Raw genomic sequence first — 22043 nt, forward strand, 5'->3', positions numbered from 1 at the left:
CCCCTGGTGTGCCATGCAGTGGGCTGAAACCAAGTTCCAAGCTGCAAAGTGGCTTCGTGTTCCCTCAGGTTTAGTTTAGCTTCAGATACCTGCAACAGTCCTCATGAACACAGATTAGGTTTGGGACAGTCTTATTGGTCAATTGCAGAATCCTAAAGGCTACCAAAAGCAAAGTGGCAGCCAGTGAAGCGAAACAACATCAGTGTTGGATGCCATTGGTATTATATAATACCCTTGGGATACTGAGTTAGTCTTGATGGACAACATACATCCTACTTCATACCTTCTGCCTCAGATTTTTCTGGAGATATGAATTCATATGAGCAGGAATAGGAACTGCCTTGTCACATACTCTCATCTCGTAAAGTCTAGTTTGTTAAGGGCCTATTGTTCATTCTACCCCATATCTATGGTCATCCACCCGTCAGAAATTAAATTCTTTGATCTCATCTGTTACTTTCTGGTTTAAAAAAAAGGAAAAGAAAAGTTTCCTAATCAACAAAAAATCAAAGTGTTGCACAAAGAAGCTACTGTTCAGTGGCTCATTGTGAATCTAAGAGGCGGTCATTTTCTTTGCATATATATTATATATATATATATATATATATATATATATATATATATATATATATATATATATATATATATATATATACTATGCTTGACTTTGCTTTACCATTTGATAAACTGATTCTTTATATCATCTACATGTGCCTATTATTTCAGTTCTTGATGGTTTAATATCCTATTATGTGTGTTATGTACGGTATGATTCTCTATTATTTCTGCCTAGATCATTATTTGCCATTCTCACTAACTATTTCAACAAAGTCGATTAGCTCTGTTGAGACGGGTCAGCATATTAGCACTGCAATGTGTAGCCCACAGGTGAGGCATTGTGCACTGAAGCTGGTGCAACACCTCGCTTACTGGAAATTGAAGAGTTTTAAGATATCCTGAACCCACGTGTTAACATCTGTTTTCTTAAACACACAGCGTACCTACACGGGTAAAGTATCAGGAAATATCTCCCTAGTTTTTTTTTTTATCATCCCTTTCATGTGGCTTCAAAATAAACCATAATGTACCACTGTAAGGTTTATTTTAAACATGTGCAGCAGTCCAGCTTTGCAACATGTCAACATGCTCAATGCAATAACTTTCTTTTGGCAAGAAGACAAGTAATTAGGCCAGGAGCCTCCAAATTGTACTGACTTTATTATTAATTAAAATAAGGAACCACCGGTTGCATTAAACTAACAGCTGGGGAATAGAGAAAGAGCATCCACTGCCCTTAAAGAAATTCATCATCATTGTAATAAAGGCTGTTGGCAAGAGAAGGGTCCATTAGACCTAGTGGGGAACGGGATGAGTGTACGTGCCCCCTGTAATTAAAAAAAAAAAAAAAAGATTGTTAGAATAATAAACTATAATAGACTATAAACTGAAAAATGTAGGTAATCACTGACTTTTTTAAAGTAAAAAAAAATCAATGGGTAGAACTCCTGGGTGCTCAAAGGAAGCTGACTTTATTTGTAACTTAAATGGGGAACTTGCAAAATCCCTCCAATATAAATCCAGGCTACTTCCTTTCTTCCAACAATCTTTTAAAAGTTAACTCAGTATTTTACTGGAAAATCTGAAGAAAAATAAATACACTAAACAGAGCCATATAACCAGGGGTTTCAAATCAGATGACAAATATGAAGCTTTGAAATATGGAAACCAACTGATTTTATATAGAACCCATTATATCCCCTTTAGGAGTGGGGCCACACATCTCGCTTATAGAACCCAAAGCCATTCAAATAAGAACAGCTCTTTATATGACCCAAACAAAATAAGGTCTCCGTTAAAATCCCCAAGGAACCATATTCTATGCTGGTGGTTTGTTTCAAGCTAAGAAGTGTTTGTTGCATAAGTGTAGATCGGAACAACAATAATTGAAACAGATTTCATATGTCATTTCAAAGTTGTGGCCTTTGGCACTGGAATTATTTACAGAACACAATTTGGAAAGACTGGGAAGATAACCAGACCCTTGAAAGAGCTTTAAATAAGTAAATATCTCAACTATTTGTGTTCACAGATACAATAATAAATCTACAAGAGGTTCTGTGCCTTGTTTTGGGCAAAATGTTTTGGGCAAAAGGAAATACAGAGCAAACGTATAAACTAAAATCAATCATAAATAGATTCCTATAATATGTACAGTACTAGCATTCCCTTATTATTTCTTTAACCTAAATGCTAGTACAATGCTGAGAATTCTCATAGGGAGAAAACTTAAAAATAAAATAAAACGCGATACCTTCATCTTAACAAAGACCAAACAATACCTTTTCACTTGTAACATCCCACTTATTCCCTCTCTAATTCTTCTCTCGGTACCTGGGTTTGTTCTTTGACTAATGACTTTAGCAGGTGAAGGTGAAATGAAAACAAACTGGTTTAGAGCTTTCAGACGGTCCTTTAAATTCGTCTCATTGAAGTTTGATTCTCTATTTGCGTCTGCTTGCTAAGCAAACAGCACACACAGGGTTGAAAACGCCGCTATGCGTTCTATGTCTTTCAGCTCCTATTGATATTTTGTCAATGCAAACACTTCTATACCTGCCCAGGTGTGAGTACATTGAGAAAATTAGGAACTGAACAGATATTATTACTTTCTTAGCAGACGCCCTTATCCAGGGCGACTTACAATTGTTACAAGATATCACATTATTTTTACATACAATTACCCATTTATACAGTTGGGTTTTTACTGGCGCAATCTAGGTAAAGTACCTTGCTTGAGGGTACAGCAGCAGTGTCCCCCACTGGGGATTGAACCCACGACCATCCAGTCAAGAGTCCAGAGCCCTAACCACTACTCCACACTGCTGCCCTTACTACTCCTCTGCTAATATACTTGCGCTGTATATTAGCAGAGGAACTTTGGCGTTTACAAACCGATTATATACCAGTGCACTTGGCACTGCATTGAAAGAAAGAAGATAAAAAGCACTTACAAGTTATTAAGAAAATAGAGCAATAATTCAATGGTGCTGGAAATTCAATACCACAATAAGACAGCATAATGAACTCATTAGTCCGTTCAGACTAAATTAAATAAGGCTGGTAATAAAAAACACAAAACTTGTAATTAAAAAATATATCACAGCATGAGACAGAGTTTAGCCTGAAGGTCCTGAAGATTGAAAAGACAACAGTATGACTGGTGGTCTGTTCAGACACTAAAAAGTGGGACATATTTAAAGAAATAAAAGGAAAACATGGGGCAGAAAGATCGAGCAAGTTACACAATTGGGTAGAACAGGCTGCGATTTTTGAGAAAGATAATAGGGTTTTCGATTCAATAAGAATATTGCACACTCATTGTGTTTCTGAGATGGGCGGAGGTGAAGACATTGCGATAAATCAAAAGCTGGCATGTATGGCTCATTCAAATTGATCAACCTATGACGAGGCCGTCCTTGAAATAATGGCTTGGCGGCAGCTCAGTAATTGGTCAAGATCTTTTGTCTCATTATGATGGCATATGGCAGACAGGTGGCATATATAAAACAAGTATGCCTTTGATCCTCTTGGGTGCTGTTGTAGTGCATGGACAAAGTCCCTATTATCTGCTAGTAACTGTTTTATAATACCCCTATTATCAAACAGGTCCCACCTGTAAATTGATGTAACAAGTGGAACAGTTATGTCTACTTTCTACTATATTATTATTGAGATACAGGAGGGTCTGAATACAAACTAAAGAAACTTGAACCCAGGAGGCAGTTTCTTGAGAAAGGTGTCTCAAAACAATGCTTAATGTCTACTGTAAAAGTTTATTTTTTTGTAATTATTTTATGATCGTTTGAAGTTATAGATGAACAAAATTGCTACACCGAGAGAGAATTCTCAGAACTGTTAACCCTTTCCTGCCTCATTACTTGAAGTCACTCCGTACAGTACAAACCCACAAAGACAGCATATTGTCGTAAAAAAAAAAAAAAAAAGCGCTGTGAAAAAGCTGACTGAGGCTGTGCAGAACCTATTTTGCAGCTCAATATCCAGTCATAAGCAGCCCGCTGGTGTCACTTCTCCACTGCAAGGACAATTAGGATGTGTAGAGGTTTTCTTTTTAGGTTAACAACCTCGAATGGCATCTTTTCCTTTCATCTTTTGGCCTTCTCTTCTCCTATCACGAGGATAGGGGATGCTTTTAAGAACTGGATCCCTTTCTCATGTTGTTTTCATGACCTGGAACAAACCACCAGGATCAGTGCAATAACTCCAAAACAACGCCCAAATCAGCAGCCCGTTACCCACCTCAATACGTCCGAAATAGTGTGTGAAATAGTGCGGAATAAAAGCAGACCTGTACAAGAGTAATACTGTAATTGTGTGATGTTTAATCCAAAATATACAACCGTGACTGAATAGCCTTGTATGGTGAAGCTGCTGTCTTTCTTCCCATAAATCCTGGAATCGGTTGGCAGAGCTATGATTTACATGAGAAAGATATTTAGAAATACCAAAAGAAACATTGTAAATTCAATGAAAGGCTTTATTTGAAAAGACTACAGCGCTGGGAAATGCCTGTAAATGTCCCTTTGTTATATACATGGTATTGTACTTCTTTTGTGTGTCTCAAAATAAATATTTTAACTGTTTAGTGTTGTTTTTTTTTTGCTTTTTTTTAACCCAGTGAGCATTTTGAAGGTCAAGTCAAAGTCTAAGTTAAGTCTAGTTTTGCTACCAGATCATTTTAAATGTTAAGAAAAACAAAAACACGTCTACTAGTATCACATTATTACTTACATTGGTGGAATTCAACAAACATGAATCATAACAGAAAAGTAGCAAAATGAAGCATGAGGTACCGGGTGGACTGCACCATTCCAGCTTACACCTGACACATCTATCCAGCAGATTAACCCTTTCCTTTCTTCTAACTAATGGTTTTCAGCTCTGCATTTCCACTGTGCACACCTGTGGCACACACAATAATGATCCCCATCAGCTCTTTTTGCAGGCAACAGTGACAAACAGTACACAGGCGTCTGCCACAAGAGAAATGGTTTCTGTAGATTATTATTTGAGCGTCTCAGCAGGAGGGAATTCCAATGTCTGCCCTTCAGCCTGTCATGCCTCAGTGCTCTGTACATCTGGCAAGAGAAATAGGTGCTTTCTCTGGGGAGATGAATACTTGATAAAATAGAAAATGGGTTAAACACACAAGGGTTCCAGTCACGTAAAAAAAAAAAGTCTGCAGACGTCTTTTATCAAGTTTGCACTGCAATTAAAATTAATCACGTAATTCCCTGTACATGTTCATATTGAAAACTGGCCAAAGTGTTTTGTGTATATTATTAGATAAGCCCACTCTGAAGTGACTTTGTAAGAAATTCCACTTGCATTAATATCATCAACTTCTCTCTCTCTCTATATATAAAAAACATCCATCAAAACAATATTAAAGAGCAATATTAAGTCTGCACATACAACCTTACCTTGTAGATGTAATTCACTTGGCAGCAGTGACTAATTGGTGTGGAAGCTTACCTTCCTCAGACCCTCTTCTTCCCAATTGTAAGCTGTTATCCAGTTCATCGGGTCCCTCTGCTGCACTGACAGTAAAGCTTGATGCTGACCAAGCAGTTCTGTGTTATTTCATTTTATTACCACAACCATCAATTCAAAACTAACAGAATGACCAGTTACAGAGCCTTAGCCCCTCACTGGTAGGGTAAGCCATGTCCTGACCTCAGAGCCATCAAGAGTCTGTAAGAGCTTGCCTACACATGATGGTGGTTCAGTAATGTCTAGGACAAGCAGTGAGCACTGCTGACTAGAGCTGACATCTTTAACTAATAAATAAACTTGACAAGTTGGGAAGTGCATAGCACACAGTGCCATCCGGTGGGCAGATTCTACAATTGTGGTAGAGATCTTAAAAGGGAAAGTGAAATCTATACTTTTGTCACATTAAACATGCTGGGTGGTTTGGGGATGTTTTCTTAACTGTATAAGTCTCTTATATGTCTTTCACCTATATTTAAGTGAGCGTGACTGTTGATGTGTCAGCATGATTTTTCTTTTTACCTTCAAGAAAAAAAAGGTGAGGGAAACCCACATGGTTTATGCTAATGAGATCACAGTGGCTATAATGTAACTCTTTGTATTCTCAGAGTATGAGTGTAAAAACAATCAACAGGTGCTCACTTGAATGTCAAACTTGCTTAAGAAAAAAACCTAAACAACTGAAACCTGTTAGTATAGCCTTAGGTTTGTCTGTGGGATCTTTGCTCTATTGAGAAATGAGGAACTGAAGCACTCGCCTGTCAGAACCCTGAGAGAAGCATACTGTGTCTGCTGGAATCCCCCTCGCAATAATATTGGAAGGGAAAAGCTGACTTCCTAGAACAATGATTTATGTTGTTTTGTCAGCTACAGCAACATATAATGAAATACTACCACGGCGTATCATTGATTTTGCTTGTAAAGTAGGGGATTGTTAGTAAGAACTGAATAGTGAATCAACACTAAAATAACCTTTTAGGACGCTCATTGTATATTTTTATAAGGAAGTTGTACAGGCTGTTCTTTGTCGTTCTTTTCTAAATATAATCAGGCAGCGATTATTATGATTATTGCATTGAGTGACTCTGGGGGTCTAAAATGAACAAATCCTTAATGTGCATTGTCTGATAACATAACGTACTAAAAATAAATAAATAAATAAATAAATAAACATACCTTACCAGCACCGGATGTTTATTAACCCTTTAATCTTCATAATCCAGAATCCTTTGTGACCTGCATGAGGCTAAAAGCATCCTACACAGTGAAAGTAAAGCACATGCAGATGGGAACTCCCTTCCACCAAGCTAACAGGATCTGCTTTGACATTATAATGGGAATTATCATCAAGATTAGTGACCACTTTCCCTAATTGTGACCTTAAAAAAAGCATCAAGACTAGCTGAGAAACACTTTTCTGAAAGCCCATTTGGCAACTAAAGCTACATTTACAAACAGTGAGTAACTGTGCAGCAGTTCAATCAAATCCCACAAGCCCTCACAAATCACTGTAAACAAGATGTTGCAAATCAAGACTATATTTCTGGTTTAAATACTTTCTCTAGAGTGGTTCCTGTCTGTTCCAAGCTCTACGAGTGGCGGCTTTGGAAATAATACATTGTATTTAAAAAAAAAAAAAGTTATAATAAAATTTAATTAATAGCTACATAAATCAATCAATCAAGTGAAACAATAGGGAAAAATATATAAAAAAAGATTCAGCGCCACCGGGTCTCATAAACAGATAATTCAACACACATGGGGTTCTGTACAATTCTGTACAATAATGTACTGTACAAGAGAATGCAGCCTTTGTTTTTTTTATTAGGTCCAAGTTCCTCCCTGGACAGTAGCATAAATCGACTCATTCCATATTGTTTATGTATATTATAACTATGCTGGTAGTATTAATTAGTACAAGGTATATAATGTACATTATGATATGGACATTATGTACTAACCTATGTGGAAGTACTTATTCTAAGTAGGCCCTTGGTATGCAGTTGGTACTATTTCAACGTTCTTACATTTGGTAACTTATACAATTATGAAACAATTCTCTCTCAATTTTTGAAATCTAATCAAATATAAACACCATTGGGAATCATTTTTGAATCAGTTAAAAATAGTTATTCTTTATCAAAGTTTTAGGATTTAAAAAAAAAAAAAAATCTAGCTTAGAAATTCATAAACAAGAGGTTTCTTGGATTTGAACATTTCTCTCTCTTACTGAATATAGCCCTCAACCACAGTCATTTGAGAATCGAATCCATCACTGCAAGTACATGACATCTTGTCTTGTACTGTGAGTAAGAAGCTTAAATGGTAGACTTAGAACTGAAGAATCATGTTTCAAGGTCTGGAACTCCTCCAATCTGTATTTATGGCAGCCTGACAGAATAACTCCTGTTCCCCTGAAAGAACATTCCAAACTTATTTGTGTTGTTTTTAAAAACATGGTCCCTATCACGTCCTTGCACAGACTCAATTGCCTTGTAATTGTACATGTGCAGTTACCAGCACTGCACTTAGGACCATTACAGGTCCCCTTCCCTGTTCTCATGGTGCTACAAGACTAAATCCCATTGAAACAGTCAGGTATAGAAACAATGTTTAATTGCGTTTAGTTTCGATGAGAAACCATTGACCTATAAGTGAATAGTTTCTGATTGCCAAATGAAACATTTCCACCTGCAATAGTACAATCGCAGGTGTAGCTGACCTGTACGTTTGCATGCATAGTTTCAGTATGTAGACTCATTTTTAGAATTGCCATTTGCTGATTTAATATACAGTCAACGTTTCCACGCATTGATTACCCAGCACGTACTACCCTGAGGCATTTTAATTATACATTTCAATTCAGTTGGGAGTACCTGTCTTGATACTATTTCAGGTGAGAACATTGTTTATTTTTAGAAACTGTGTCACCACAGCAATTTCCTCCAAGCACAAGTGACTTCAAACAATATTTGCATTGTTTTTTTTTTCTACAGGTGAGGCAAGATTAGCTAAAAGAAATGTTATTGTTTTATCAAGTAACATTACCTGCGACTCACTCGACAAAACCACCTACACTGTTGTAAAGTAATATGTAAATAAATCTTTATTTCTATGATGTCACCTTTGCCAATATTAAGTTATGTACTGTATTTGCGCCCATTAATAAGAAGGAAAACGTCTGTATTCGTGACATTCCTGAGAACGAAGCAGGGAGAAGAACACCTATTCTGAAGGGAGGCATAAATGTCTTATTGTGAAAGTACTGCAAAATGCCTAGAGTAACTGTAGGTAAACCCACTTAGAAATGTATACTCTGCTATTTCTAAGGCAGATCATTAGATGATGTTTTTAGCTTGCAATGCCAAAAAAAGGACTGTTATTACATTATCCCTGCACGGTGCCTAAAGCCTTCCAGAAATGTTCATTAAATTCCACTGAAACTTAAGTACCTGGCATGGGTCATGTTGCTGACAATTAGTACACATAATGTCTGGAACATGATGCTCTTTTATAGGGGTGGGGGGGGATACAAGGATACAATATTCAGGACACTGTATACAGAATTTGTTTTATCTGTAAATGGCAGTGTAAAACCATACAGTATAGATGTGAATGCTGGAAATGAACAAGATGTTAGATTTGAATCTGAATTTTACACTGCATATAGCGCCACTTGGTGGATAAACATTGTAATTGCACTATTAAATATTATCATCATGGGCTTCAATTAGCACTAATTTTGGACCACCGTCCCATCAGGCAACATTAAGTCGTTTGTGCCAATCAGGCTCTCTAAAACCAGCCGTACAAGAATACTAGCAGGTTCGGAAATAGACAATCGCGCTGTATCAGACTTTACTATATTGCATAATGAGGATCTTGTTCAATCCCACATCCAAAAGACCATATTACTGCACAGCTAGGAGAGTGCAAAAAAAGGGTTGAGAATCTATAAGTTCTATAGAAAGCGAGCTTGAAGAGAGGCTCTTCTAGAACAATGCTTTCCTGTCTGAACACCTCCATGTCTCCTACTTCAAGAGCTGCTCGGGAACTGAGCCCAAACAACACAGCAATCCTCTTCCAGCCCTTCCAAAACATACTGGAAAACTATTAGCTCAGGAGGAACCGAATTATTACTCTAGCTATTTCTGACAGGACTGGAATGGCACTGTATAAGAATCAAAAAGTAAAACAAGCCTTTGAGAAGGCAACTATCTGACCAATCTCATCCAGTCCCCGTAGAAAACCATTGCTCCTGTTCATTTCAATACAAGTCCAAAGTATTCCAAAGCTTTTATAGGTCACCCTAACCTTGGACCCAGTACTTGAGACTTTAGGATATATTATAAAATAGTGATGCTTATCCTGCACAGCCAAGTATATTTCCCAGCCAAATCATCTTAAATGCTTTACAGGACTTCCAGGAGATGCAATTTCTGTTGGCTGTCCAGTGTTTTAATTTATTTTGTTTGAAGCTCATTTTCCACAACAAAGGTGGAAAAAAACTTGCATTTGTTTTCAAACGCAGGAAAATCCATAGGGGTTGGTAGGCTGCTTGTCACAAAAGACTGATTGTGTTGGACTGTAGAAAGCTCAGTAAAATCTACAATAGCTTTTGATGCAATCCCTCCAAAAGGTTTTCTTTTATTTGCTTGTTTGCCAAAAGACTCTTCAATGGCATTCAGCAAAGAAAATCAGAAACTTCACAGTGCATTCTAAACATCCTGTTAGATCCTTTAGAAAACCATCCTTTGTATTAACAAGCTTTTCCGGAGTCCTCTTGTGATGATAACCACAAGTGACTCCCAGATTTAGAAACAGAAAGTATTATACAATAGTATCAGGGAGAGTATTTAACTATCAATGTGGATCCCTTACGTTATCAAAAGCCATGCATTGAAATGAATATTTAAGTTGAAGTATGACAAGAGTTTTGAAAAGACAAAGTAGCACTTTTTCTTGAAATACCGTCTGCACTGGACATTAATAACCAACTACTGAAGCCGAGGTGAGCCCTGAAGTCTGGAAGAATACTATTAAACAAACCCCTGCTCTAAAGTGCCAACAGCTACTTGATTTGAAGAGCTGAATCATTTGAGAGGTATTCAGTTTCATAAGGTATGGATCAAATGTAACCCAAGGCCACTACCGAAAACAAAATCTTGTATTAACCCGTCACAAAGGAAGAGTGACATCCTGAACATCAGACAAAGGCTGTCTCAGTCAGTTAAGTCTTTTTTTTTTATTTTTTTTTTTACAGTCAGTGCACATGAACACCATTTTATGCTGAATATCTCATGTAAAATCAATAGAACATTAAATGAATCCTTCTTTAAGGAGAGAAAGTACATCATGCTTTATGCAAAATGTTTACGCAGTGTTCTACACCGAATAAGATCTATTGGAATTTTGACAAATCTGTAATTGTGATCATTTTTTTTTTTTAAATGGAGTAGTGGTTAGGGCTCTGGACTCTTGACCGGAGGGTTGTGGGTTCAATCCAAGGTGGGGGACACTGCTGCTGTACCCTTGAGCAAGGTACTTTACCTAGATTGCTCCAGTAAAAACCCAACTGTATAAATGGGTAATTGTATGTAAAAATAATGTAATATCTTGTAACAATTGTAAGTCACCCTGGATAAGGGCATCTGCTAAGAAATAAATAATAATACATGTGATTTACAATACAGTATAAAACCATAGCAAACTTGAGATCTGTTATTTGAGGTCTCACTTTATTACGGAGCAATCCTACAAGACACAGATTTATTGTTCAGTACTTGTAACACAAAAACATAATCCAAGCACTGGCAGATCTGAAGTCCTCCTCAAAAGGCATTGCCAGTAAAATGTTCAGGCACAACTAAACATATACCAGTTAAAGTGCTATAGTTACTGTAAATTCAAATTCAAGACCGCTCTATGTCATTCAATTCCAATACGAACACAATCTCATTATTCAGTCATAAAACAGGGACTCTACTGTATTAGTACTAGTAGTGCGGGTGATATTTCTGGAAAAGGAAGACAATCACCATGGCAGACAGTATAGCTCTTTCTCCTTTTAATTCACACATTTTTACATTTTACAAATCAGCTGACATGTTGCGCTTGTCCACTGTTTTACTTTTTTATCCCAACAAATCAGCAGATGATGTCTGGAAGACTGGAAGAAATATTGGTTAGTGATTTATTGGTCTTTGACAGTAGATATGTGCCACTTTTAACCTACAGAAATAAAATAAAAAAAAAATAATAATAATAATAATAATAATAATAATAATAATAAACATCCAGCCACTGTTGCACCTTGATTCAAGCATGTTTAAACATTTCTCATATGGGTCTGAAATATTCTTCTTAAATTAAGACAGAGGAAATGATGTGTTTAAAATTAAGAAGGGGTTTGGGAAGTATTGTAGAGATCTTATAACCAGTATCTTCAATACAGTACTCTTTAAAAATGATCAATGAAGAATTTTGACCATAAAGTTGGAAGTTGTTGCTTTGATAACCTAGCAATCAACGAGCAATTCTCAGTAATATTTGTATTATATTTTAAATGACTAAGTCACACAGGATACCTCTGGTGGCTAGTTTCTGTCATGCAACTTTACACAGCTGTTATTTCTTAAGGGCATTATTGAGTTCACGCTTGATAGCTATAGCAATTCCATTGTATGTTATCATTACATATTCTGTGGCCAAGCATAACAGTATGAAAATAAATATTAAGTGTTCACTTCCAAAAGGATTTCAAAGTATTTTAATTCTCAAGAATCCAACTCGCTGAAACGGGGGTTTCAACCTAGCAATGCAAACACCCAGACACTGAACTCCAACAACAAACTTCCCCTGCACAATTGTAATGCAAAATACAGTAGCTGAAACAGGACAAGACTAAAGGGATTATTCACCATTTTCACTTAAATATGTATCTAACATGTGATGCATCATTACAAAAACAAATCCTACTGGGCAATGTAATGTAGTTAAATAATCAATTTAATAATTGTGTTAAACCTTGCTAGGCTTACATTGGGTTATAGCTACCAATAAAAAGATTACATTTAAAAAGATTCCAGACTCAATTTAACAGACATACTGTAAGTTGTTGGCAGCTGCAAAACTGAAAAAAGCCATCTGAAACCGTGCTGGTGTGTTAAGTTTGTGGAGAAAGTGTGATTGCGTTAAAGGTTGTCAAAAATGTACCGGATGACATGAAGGTAAACTGGCAAACTGAAGAAGGTATAAAAACCAATAAGAATGACAACGAAACTGTAATAGCAAGGAAATATTTTCGTATGAACAAAATGTTAACTTTTTTTGCTAAAATACCGAAAACATAGTACCACAAAAGCCTACAGAAGCTTTTTTTTTTCTTAAACTTCTTATTTTGATACTACATTTTTCTGATAAGTGGAAAACTTGAATTACTTGTCTATTTCATGTTTTCAACAGAAGGCAGGGATCTTCTTATAATTAACCACAGAAATGTTATTTATGAAACAGGTGCTGTCAGTTTTTGCTTCTTGGATGTGGAATGTATATTATGATCTCTTTATTCCTGCACACCCACGTGGCAGGAGATGGATCAGAATGACTTCTCATTCATTCCCATTGGCACACAATAGTTTCCACCACTTCAAAGACCTCCGCAAGGTGAAAACAGACACAAAACAAGCCACATGAGAACGAGCACAAGACCTTTCAAACATTGTTTCCCTACACTTTGATAACAGTTGAGAACAGTAGCATTTAAATAATCTTAAAAAAATATCTGCTGTACATTTATAAAACAAATATTTACAGGAACCCTTTTTTTATGGAACAAAGTCTTATCTATACATGGAAACCGAAACTGACAAACAATTAAAAAAAAAAATTCTAAACTGTATAAAGTAAATAAGTTGGTTGATTGCTAATGATGATTAGCAATGTTTGAATCCAGTTGCTTCCCTGCTTTTGATAACATATACCGTTTTCACACAAGCACAGCTGATCCATTTGTACCCTGGGCTTTCCCTGGGCTTTCTTGCTTGCTGCTGATCCTCAAATATAATTCTGAACTGTATCTGTTGAAACTTGTTATCCCTGCATTGGGAGTGGACACTAGACGAGCGAGTCCAAACCTATTTTTGTTCTTGAAATAATATGTGACTGCATGGTTACAATTTGAAGTCTGGGGCTAATGACCGGACTAATATCACTTCCTTAAAATGCATACTCTCCGAACACTGACGGTTCTCTAACAATTCCAAACTTAGAAGGAGCACACATCATTTTCTGAATATGAAGTATTTCAATGAATACTAGGCCTTCCAAATAACCACATAAAACGAATGTTCTTAAGTCTCAAATACAAAACTCTTAAGTGTCTTGGAACATAATATTTGATAGGATTCTGAAGCGTGTAGACAGATGATCATGTTTGCTGCTCAGCCTGATTCCACATTGTTTTGATATCTGGATCACTGACAAAGCGTTGTCATACACATTTTAAATTCTCCTACTTTCACCATGGATTATTTAATAAAGTCATCGATAACTATGAGACTTCTGGTTGTATTGTGAAATTCCCTTGAACAGCCTCCTCGTTTAATATTGAAATGTCTGTTTGCCAATTTACCGAAATTCTAATGCAACAGTAGAGGTGTTAATAGGAGGAAAAAAAAAAAAAAAGGTGTTATAAAACAGAACGATCAATGATATTACATCCTTATGCTTCACTCACAATTGAGATAATAAAACTCAAATTGAATTTATAATTAAATATTAAATGCCAGCAATAAGAACAATTTACCATTTTCTAATATTAAGAGCGTATTTTATACAGTTTAGGATACATTAGTAATTCACTTTTCTTTTGCATTCAGAAGCCAGCTAGACTTTTTTTTTGTTTGTACACTTTACTCAAAACATTTGCTAAAAAAACGAGAATACCTTCATACAAAAGTTTTTGTTGTTGTTATATATAAAGCTTATTTTCTGTAAACCTAGGGTGCAAAAACAATGTTAAGACTGTATTATTATTTTATTTTTTGCATTTGATATAAAAACGGTATACCCGTGCTCTGAATTTTCTTTTTGAAAATCAGTAATTGCATAGGATATACTGTGATGAAGGCAACAGCCTTGTGCGGCAATAGTAGTATTCTGCAGGTCTCAGATATTGTCAAACTTGTGTTTTAAATAGTCTTTCATGACCTTGGCAATAGGCAAGTCCTCAAGTAATTTTAAATTTTGAAGTCCTATACACTGTCGGATTTTTATTCGGCACAGGTCCTGCAAATTTCTGGGCTGCCCTGAAACGATAAGAGAGAAAAGTACGGGATTAGTACTAATGAAGTATTTACTAGTATTTTTCCATACTGCAATCATACAGTACACACATGCTTCACATAAAACATTTCACTGTCCTCAAAAAAATAAAAAATGTTATACGTCCCCACGATTTGCTACAACTGTTTAAATAATGTTCCAGTAATTTTTATTTTCCATCCTGACAACTTTTTACACTTAAACCTTTAAAAGTCTATTGCAAAGCTTTTTTCAAAATGGCCGCTGCAGTGCACTGGGGTTTGAGATCTGTTCTCTAAATCACTGCAGGAAGAGCGATACAAAAAATGAAAAAAACATAACAAGTGCTCTGGCTTTTCTGTTCCGTACCACATCATGGATCGTTATTGCTGTGTTACCTGTTTGACAATGTGGTCAATAATCCTTACACTATCAGTGCACTAGAGCGGCCATTTTGAAAAGAGCTTTGAAACAGACTTTTAAAGTTGTAAAAGTAAAGAGCTGTCAGGATGTTAACAACGAAAATAAAAATGACAGGCACGTTATTTAAACAGTTGTAGCAACACCATATTTTTTGGAACCCTGCTACTTAATCTTCAGGCTGTCTGGGAAATAAATACATAAATAAGATTGGAGAAACAAAAACAGTCCACTACTGGCTGCTGAAAAGTCTGTACACTGGCTAGGAATCCGAGAGAATGAGGTTTCCCATTAGAGCAAATCTGTGGGTGCGGTCAGGAACACCACATGGTAAAAGGTTAATAACATTTCCTGATGAGGTGTACATTAGTAAGGAAACAAAGGGATTTTCCAAACTTCTGGCCCCCATTTAATGGAACTGCTTGCTGAAGTCTGAGGTCATGCCCGTAAATTCCTTGCTTGCTTAAGCAGCTGCCCATTTAACAGATGCTGGTGTCTACAGAACTTACTTATTCCTGATTGCTTCTGAATAAATATGGGATTAAAGCCTGCCCTGAACCAAACCTTTGACTTGGTTTAAAAACCCTCAAATAAAAGACACATCAACCACGTCGAAATTTCTTTTTTAATCCCAGACCTCAAGCCGTGTACAAATGATAAGAACGGCCAGTCCTGGGGTTAAAATAAATCCTGCAGATATTTAAACTGTGTAGCTTTTTGAACTACACCTGTTCAATACACACAGTGGAACAACACAGTCGAAAGATTGTTGAAGGCTCGCTTCTATAACATCTTTGAAACCAAAAATAACTGTTCCAATCCACTACGCACAATCTCAGAGAACACAGACGAGAACCGTCTGACAAGAACAACGAAAAAGCTTCTGTATTCTGGAACGGGAAAAGAACATCCAGTACCCAGGGCTGTCAGGTCACAGTGAGAAAAAAAAGCACACACACTAAAACAGTGGCAGTGAGGCGACAGTATGAACGTTTTACACAGTACAGTAGCTTTTAATATTTGTACCTCACAAGTAAATTCGGCATCTTTTCACAGCTGTATTTATATCCTAGCGATTATGTTATCAGCATGCTTTCAGTTTCCAGGGATTCATTTTTTAAAGCTGGGATTGGGTTCCTGCCAATTTACTTACTTATTAATTGACCAGCAAAAATCTAACATTCCCTGTACTCCTCCCAGCAACACTTTTGATCACGGATATTACATTTGCTGAATAAATGGTGTAGTTTACAGGAACCGACTGTATATTTAATGCTCAGAAATGTATCGGCCAAATCCCAATGAAGTCTCCTGCTTAGTCTGGTTCAGCACACGCTCAAAGCAAGCCCATCTGGATAAACCACAACAGAAGCATACTTCTGGGGATCTGCGTGTTTCTGTCTTATGTCACTTAACTGCTTAGCTTTTTATGGAAAAGCCAGATCAAACAAAGCCTCTCTGGTATCTCCCTCAGGAGCAGGTGTTCCATCCCAAATCCAGTGACCGCATAACACACACTGCTGCTTATTTGTTTGTAAATGTAATCAATAACCTGAAACCTTATCACACTGATGTTGGGCACAACGCCATGTCTTTCATGATTAAATAGGTTTGATTTAACACTACAGCCGGCGACAAATCTCTTTGATATTTTGATATCAAAGTGCAGCGGACAGAAAGGTATGCAGGTATTGTGTTAAATAAATCCTTAGACCTTTTGTACCTTAATGCAGTTTTTGTTGTCTCATTGTCTCATCTCACCCCACATTATAATGCAAGTAAATTAGAACCATAGGATTGAGCGGGACAGACTATCCCACGATAATATACAAGCTGCTTAAATATATACAGTATGTATATATAATATATATTTTTTTTTTATTCTTTAATATCATCCCACACTAGGACAGACTTTTGATCTTTTTCTTCCCTTCTTCTTAAACAAAACTAGCCCAGTTGTCACTGCACTGGCATATCAGAGTTTTGTGTATTTAAGTATAATTTTACACCCGAATACAACCCCTCCAGGTATCAATATTTGTAAAAAATAATGATAACATTGAATTTCTTTAGCAATTTGAGTATCAACACTGCCCTCTGGGGCCTGCAGGTGTAATGACATGTTACATGCAATTTAAATTCTTAACATTGATCAACCTTGAATAATACTGCTCATGCACCAGAAGACCACCCGTTAGTCTGTTCACCGTTCAGATAATGGAAATACAAGTTAGTCACCATCAACCAGGTTTCTTTGGAATGAGATGGCAGAAGTGGCTCAATCTAAAAAGATGAACATATTAAAAGGAAACATACTTGTGACTTCTTGCAGGAAATCAAGACAAGGCCGGCTAGCTCCAGACATGCTCCCAGACACCGCCAGTGGGGTCTGTCCCTCATAGTTTCTGGTAGTTGTATCTGCGCCATAGGTGTGCAACATCCGAGCACAGAGCACATCGTCCCGCAGAGCAGACAAATGCAGAGGCGTCTGCCCGTCCTCCAGGCGGCCCAGGTTGGTGTCAGCCCCTCTCTGGAGGAACATGCGGCAATATGAGTGGTTGCCTTTGATCACAGCGTAGCGCAGCAGGAAGCCATTCTGGATGTCAATGTTAGCGTTGTGGTCCAAAAGGATTTTCACGCAGCTGGAGCGCTCCCTGATAATGGCCAGCTGAAGTGGGGTGGTGCCTTTATCACTGAGCGGATCCACCTCAGCCTTGAACTCAAGCAGGAGCTTGACAAACGAGTCCCTGCCGTAGTGTGCTGCCACATGGAGGGGAGTCCAGCCGTCATTGCTCTTGGCATTGATAATGTCACTTCGGTAATCAGACTCCAACATCAAGCGTGCAATCCGAGCCCGGCCATGCATGGCGGCGTAATGCAGGGCTGTGAAGCCACCAATTAAGTCTTTTACTGTGGGATCAGCTAAAAAAGAGAGGGGGATGAAAAGAAAACAGGATTTTTACCTTCTTTCTGTGGGTAGGAAAGTAATTAAGACTGACTGCACTGCATGTCCTCTACTTGTACAGATTCTCCCCTCAATTAAAATAGAGAGTAGCAAAATAGCGTCAGGTCTGTTTACCTCAGTGTGCCTTGTACAACTGCTGGAAATCAATTTGTATTCAAAGATTGTCAAACATCATAATGTCATCCAGAACAGAGGAAATGTATGTATTATTAGAAGGTAAATATAATCTATAATCATGTATGAGATCCATATTTTGTTTGAAAACTGCTGGAACACACGTATACATGTAAAATAATTAAGAGAAAAGGGATTTATAATATGTCATTGCAGATAGCATAAAGCGAGGGCACATTATTTTAAAGTTATAAAAGACCATGTAGACATGTTAGTCAACAGCAACAAATCAAGGCTATGTCCTGGAAATTATTACTTCCAATTTCACCGTTCCTGCCCCACATCCAGAGATGGGTGCATGAGATTGCTTCTATTAATCAAAAAAGAAAAAAAACATTCCCTCTTTGTAAATTCATCTCATGTGTGTAAATGTATTTTCATAATTCTGAACGTAATAAGCAGATTACAGTTCATGAAACAAAACAAAAAGTTTAACTGGAGATGTGCTGCCATCTTCTGGAAAAATAGTTGCAACACAGTACACCTACCTAACCATACTTGTGTACTGTGCTGGAGATCCAGATTAGTAGGATACAAAGTGTATTAATATAGTTGTATTAATGACTAAACATCTGAGGAGAGTTCATGGAATTCTAAGCTTAGCTAGTCAAAATATACACAAACCAAAATATGTCCCCCTCTCCCAACATACTGTAATGCCACCCTTTCCCACCTCCATGTTCCAGAAAGACTCGGACACATCTCTCCTTGCCTCTTGCTGCTGAAAAGTGAAGCAAGGTCCACCCATTGGCATCACGGCCATTCGGGGAGTACCCCTGTTCCAGCATTTTGCGCACGGTATGAACATCCCCTGCTGCAACAGCGGCCTGAATTTGCAGTTCCTCTTGCAGCTCCGGGTTCCTTCGACAGTGATGATTTAGCATCCTGGTAGCTCTTGTTAAGGGAGAGTCATCAGGACACGCAGCTTTTCTTTTGACTAAACAAGGACAGAACCGTTAGCATCTCAGAGTCTATAGTACTGTGCTGAGCACAACATTAAGGATGCAGAGCAGAATGCTCGGCATGTCAGTGTGGTTAGAGAAATATACGCCGAACGCGCAGATAACAGTTGGAAAGCTTACACCTGCCTTCAGACTTTGGACACAGTGGCTTGAAAGAATTGTACTAACCTCCTGGCGCATATGAACGGTACTGCCGCTAATACAGCTGTGCTATCTGCATCGTTATGAATAAATGAAGATAGAGAATGGTATTGATTGCTTCAAATTCGCCAAACAGGATCTTTATCTGAAACAGGTGTGCAAGGTGCTTTCCTGACAAATGAATGTAACCACTAAACAAAAAAAAGAATTCAGACAGACAGACATACAGTTAGCGTGAGTGCAAGGTGTCTTCTGAAGAACGAGCAGCTGCCGTTTATGCAAATGCAGTCACGGAGCGCTGCAAGGTTAATATCACAATGCATTTGGGGGATTGCCTAAGGTATCTCTATTATCTATAGTTAATAAAAGTAAGAAAAGTAAGAAATACATTGCGGACATAGAGAACAGTAGAGCACCTACATATTTTTTGTTATTCATTTTTGTTCCAGCATGTTTTCCCTTTCTGAATAACTACTCAGAAATACCAGAGACATACTACATGTGGTTGATTCTGTGGCCACAATCAGTGCTTTTGTCAAAACTCACTCAGTAGAAAGAACACCTCACTGAGAACAGAGACACTCCTCCTTTTCTTACTTCTTATTGGCACAATCCTTGTCTTGCTTCTCTTGTGCTGACTGTCTTTTGGTTCTTTATCTGGTTTATATACACTTTATGTTGGGCTCTGTAATAGTTTAAATGCAATGCTACAGATGATGCTGCTGGTACTTACTTATTTGATGTGTTCTAGTTCAAGCTTACTCGAACTGTAGCTAAGCCATGTGACCAGCAAAGGGACAAGGATTCTGGCATTTATCTATGGCTTTGTTTTGCATATCCTAAATGAGTTAAGAACCAAATGATTACTAGCACAATAAACGAGGAACTAGTGATAACTGAATGTATAGGAGATAAGAGAACGAATTCAAGCACTGCTTAGCATTCCTTTAACTTGTACAATTTCAGTGACATTACCTTTACTTCAACTTTCTTCATGTGTGACCCAATCCTTGCTCAACTTTTCACACATAATGAATCCTTTTTCACAAGCACACATTATTCAAGATGATCTCTACATGAACCTGAAAATATAAAAAGGCTTAACAAAGTGCTTTGTTTTTCAATATGTACCAGTTTACCATGGAAAGTTTTGAACTAGCATTCCATGAAACATTAGTTTGTCTCCAAATACATCGAAACTAAACAAAAAAAGGGAAAATATCAATTGTGTTTTGCATACCTAAAGATGCATAGACTTGTACCAGTGGTTGTGGATTTGTTATAATGTTTTGATTATTTTGACAGATTACTTGGAAAGAAAATACATATTTAAAAAAGATGAGACTATCCATTATACATCTGGCCCTATGGACCAGCATCAGCTTTGTGTTTCTAAATTAAATGAGCAGTTTAGCTTTTTCAATAACCATACACTAGCTACACTTCATGTTTTCAGTGTATAATCAGACCAAATGCTAACAGCATTTTTGTGCCTGTATTAATATATATATATATATATATATAATGCAACTGATTGCTTTTGAGATAGATATTTCAGCCACACAGATCTCTTCTACACGTTTCAATCTTCACATTTGTCTTGTCCAAAATAGCCAGTAATCAGAGGTATTGAGTATTTTGGTTTGCCTTTCATAATATCTTTAAAAAACATATTTTGTGCTGGTATGGTGAAAGTATTGATTACGGAAAATGAATTTCAATTGCAAATCCTACCCGAATTAAGTCTAGCGTGTTCCATTCCATTACCAGCGGTACCGTGCCAGCTTCACAGCACCGGAAAAAAACACAATGCAGTCACATTGTACAGGCCAGGTTTAACAGAACAAGTGTTTATAACTATGAGAAATAATAATTTTGTGAACAAAAAATACAATGCAGTTTACACTATGCAGAAAGGGCCACCACATAAGACAATGGAGTATTACCGTACCTCTAGCTAGTACACTACCCGAGATCTCTCACTTTTTGAGTTTTTTCAGACTTCCGTTGAATCTGCCCAGTTGTTTGAAATCCCCACACATTCGAAAACACGTCCTGGTGGGCGAGACAATGTAAAATCATATTCAAGACTGAACATATGATAAAAAGACGAAAGAAAACACACGATCGAAGCACTACTCGACTTTACCTTTCCCCAACACTCAATCTGAGAGTTTTGTTTCTGATGTTTTGAAGAATCAAATCAAAACACCGGCGCGCATATTTACAAACACCGCTGGCTTAAAGTTGATGTATTCTTCAATGGAGTCGATAACTGATTGATAACGAAGAATATAAATAACCGATTACATTTGTGTACACTTTCCTGAACCAACCCCCAATACTGTGGGTTACTGGGAAGGAGCTATCAGATCTCAGCCAATCAGCTTGCAGTAACAGGGGTGTTCCTGCTGTCGTATGTCAAGAGCATAAACTGCTGCAAAGATAGATGAAGTCTGCGGAATAAACGACCGTTTTTGTGTCGATGGTTTTCGGTCCTTCCCTAG

General features: G+C 37.3%; 1 protein-coding gene across 3 annotated transcripts; it reads right to left on the reverse strand.

Annotated features, from left to right (window-relative positions):
• Window positions 1–11616: 11616 nt before the first annotated feature.
• Window positions 11617–22032, reverse strand: LOC117429849 (ankyrin repeat and SOCS box protein 7). 3 transcript variants are annotated; one of them, XM_058998900.1, is made up of 7 exons: window positions 21686–22032; window positions 21488–21591; window positions 21271–21320; window positions 20512–20618; window positions 19146–19370; window positions 17611–18216; window positions 11617–14879 (listed from the first exon to the last, which is right to left on the reverse strand). In XM_058998900.1, exons 5-7 carry the CDS (start codon window positions 19315–19317, stop codon window positions 14740–14742), a joined length of 918 nt encoding a protein of 305 aa, XP_058854883.1. In that variant the 5' UTR covers window positions 19318–19370; window positions 20512–20618; window positions 21271–21320; window positions 21488–21591; window positions 21686–22032; the 3' UTR covers window positions 11617–14739. The 3 variants fall into 3 exon arrangements, with proteins under 3 accessions (XP_058854883.1, XP_033905617.1, XP_033905616.1); XM_034049726.3 differs by having other exon boundaries at window positions 19107–19370; window positions 21686–21994; XM_034049725.3 differs by lacking the exon at window positions 21271–21320 and having other exon boundaries at window positions 19107–19370; window positions 21686–21994.
• Window positions 22033–22043: the final 11 nt, after the last annotated feature.

This window comes from Acipenser ruthenus, chromosome 24, assembly GCF_902713425.1.
Source record: "Acipenser ruthenus chromosome 24, fAciRut3.2 maternal haplotype, whole genome shotgun sequence".
NCBI classification, from domain to species: domain Eukaryota; kingdom Metazoa; phylum Chordata; class Actinopteri; order Acipenseriformes; family Acipenseridae; genus Acipenser; species Acipenser ruthenus.

Excerpts from the sequence above, each read along its gene's own strand:
- LOC117429849 (XM_034049725.3), bottom strand. The coding sequence starts at position 19,317 with ATGCTAAATCATCACTGTCGAAGGAACCCGGAGCTGCAAGAGGAACTG. Across the intron at positions 18,217-19,106 it reads AGTCTTTCTGGAACATGGAG|CTGATCCCACAGTAAAAGAC; the intron begins GTGGGAAAGGGT and ends TCTCTTTTTTAG. Across the intron at positions 14,880-17,610 it reads TTTCCTGCAAGAAGTCACAA|GGCAGCCCAGAAATTTGCAG; the intron begins GTATGTTTCCTT and ends TTATCGTTTCAG.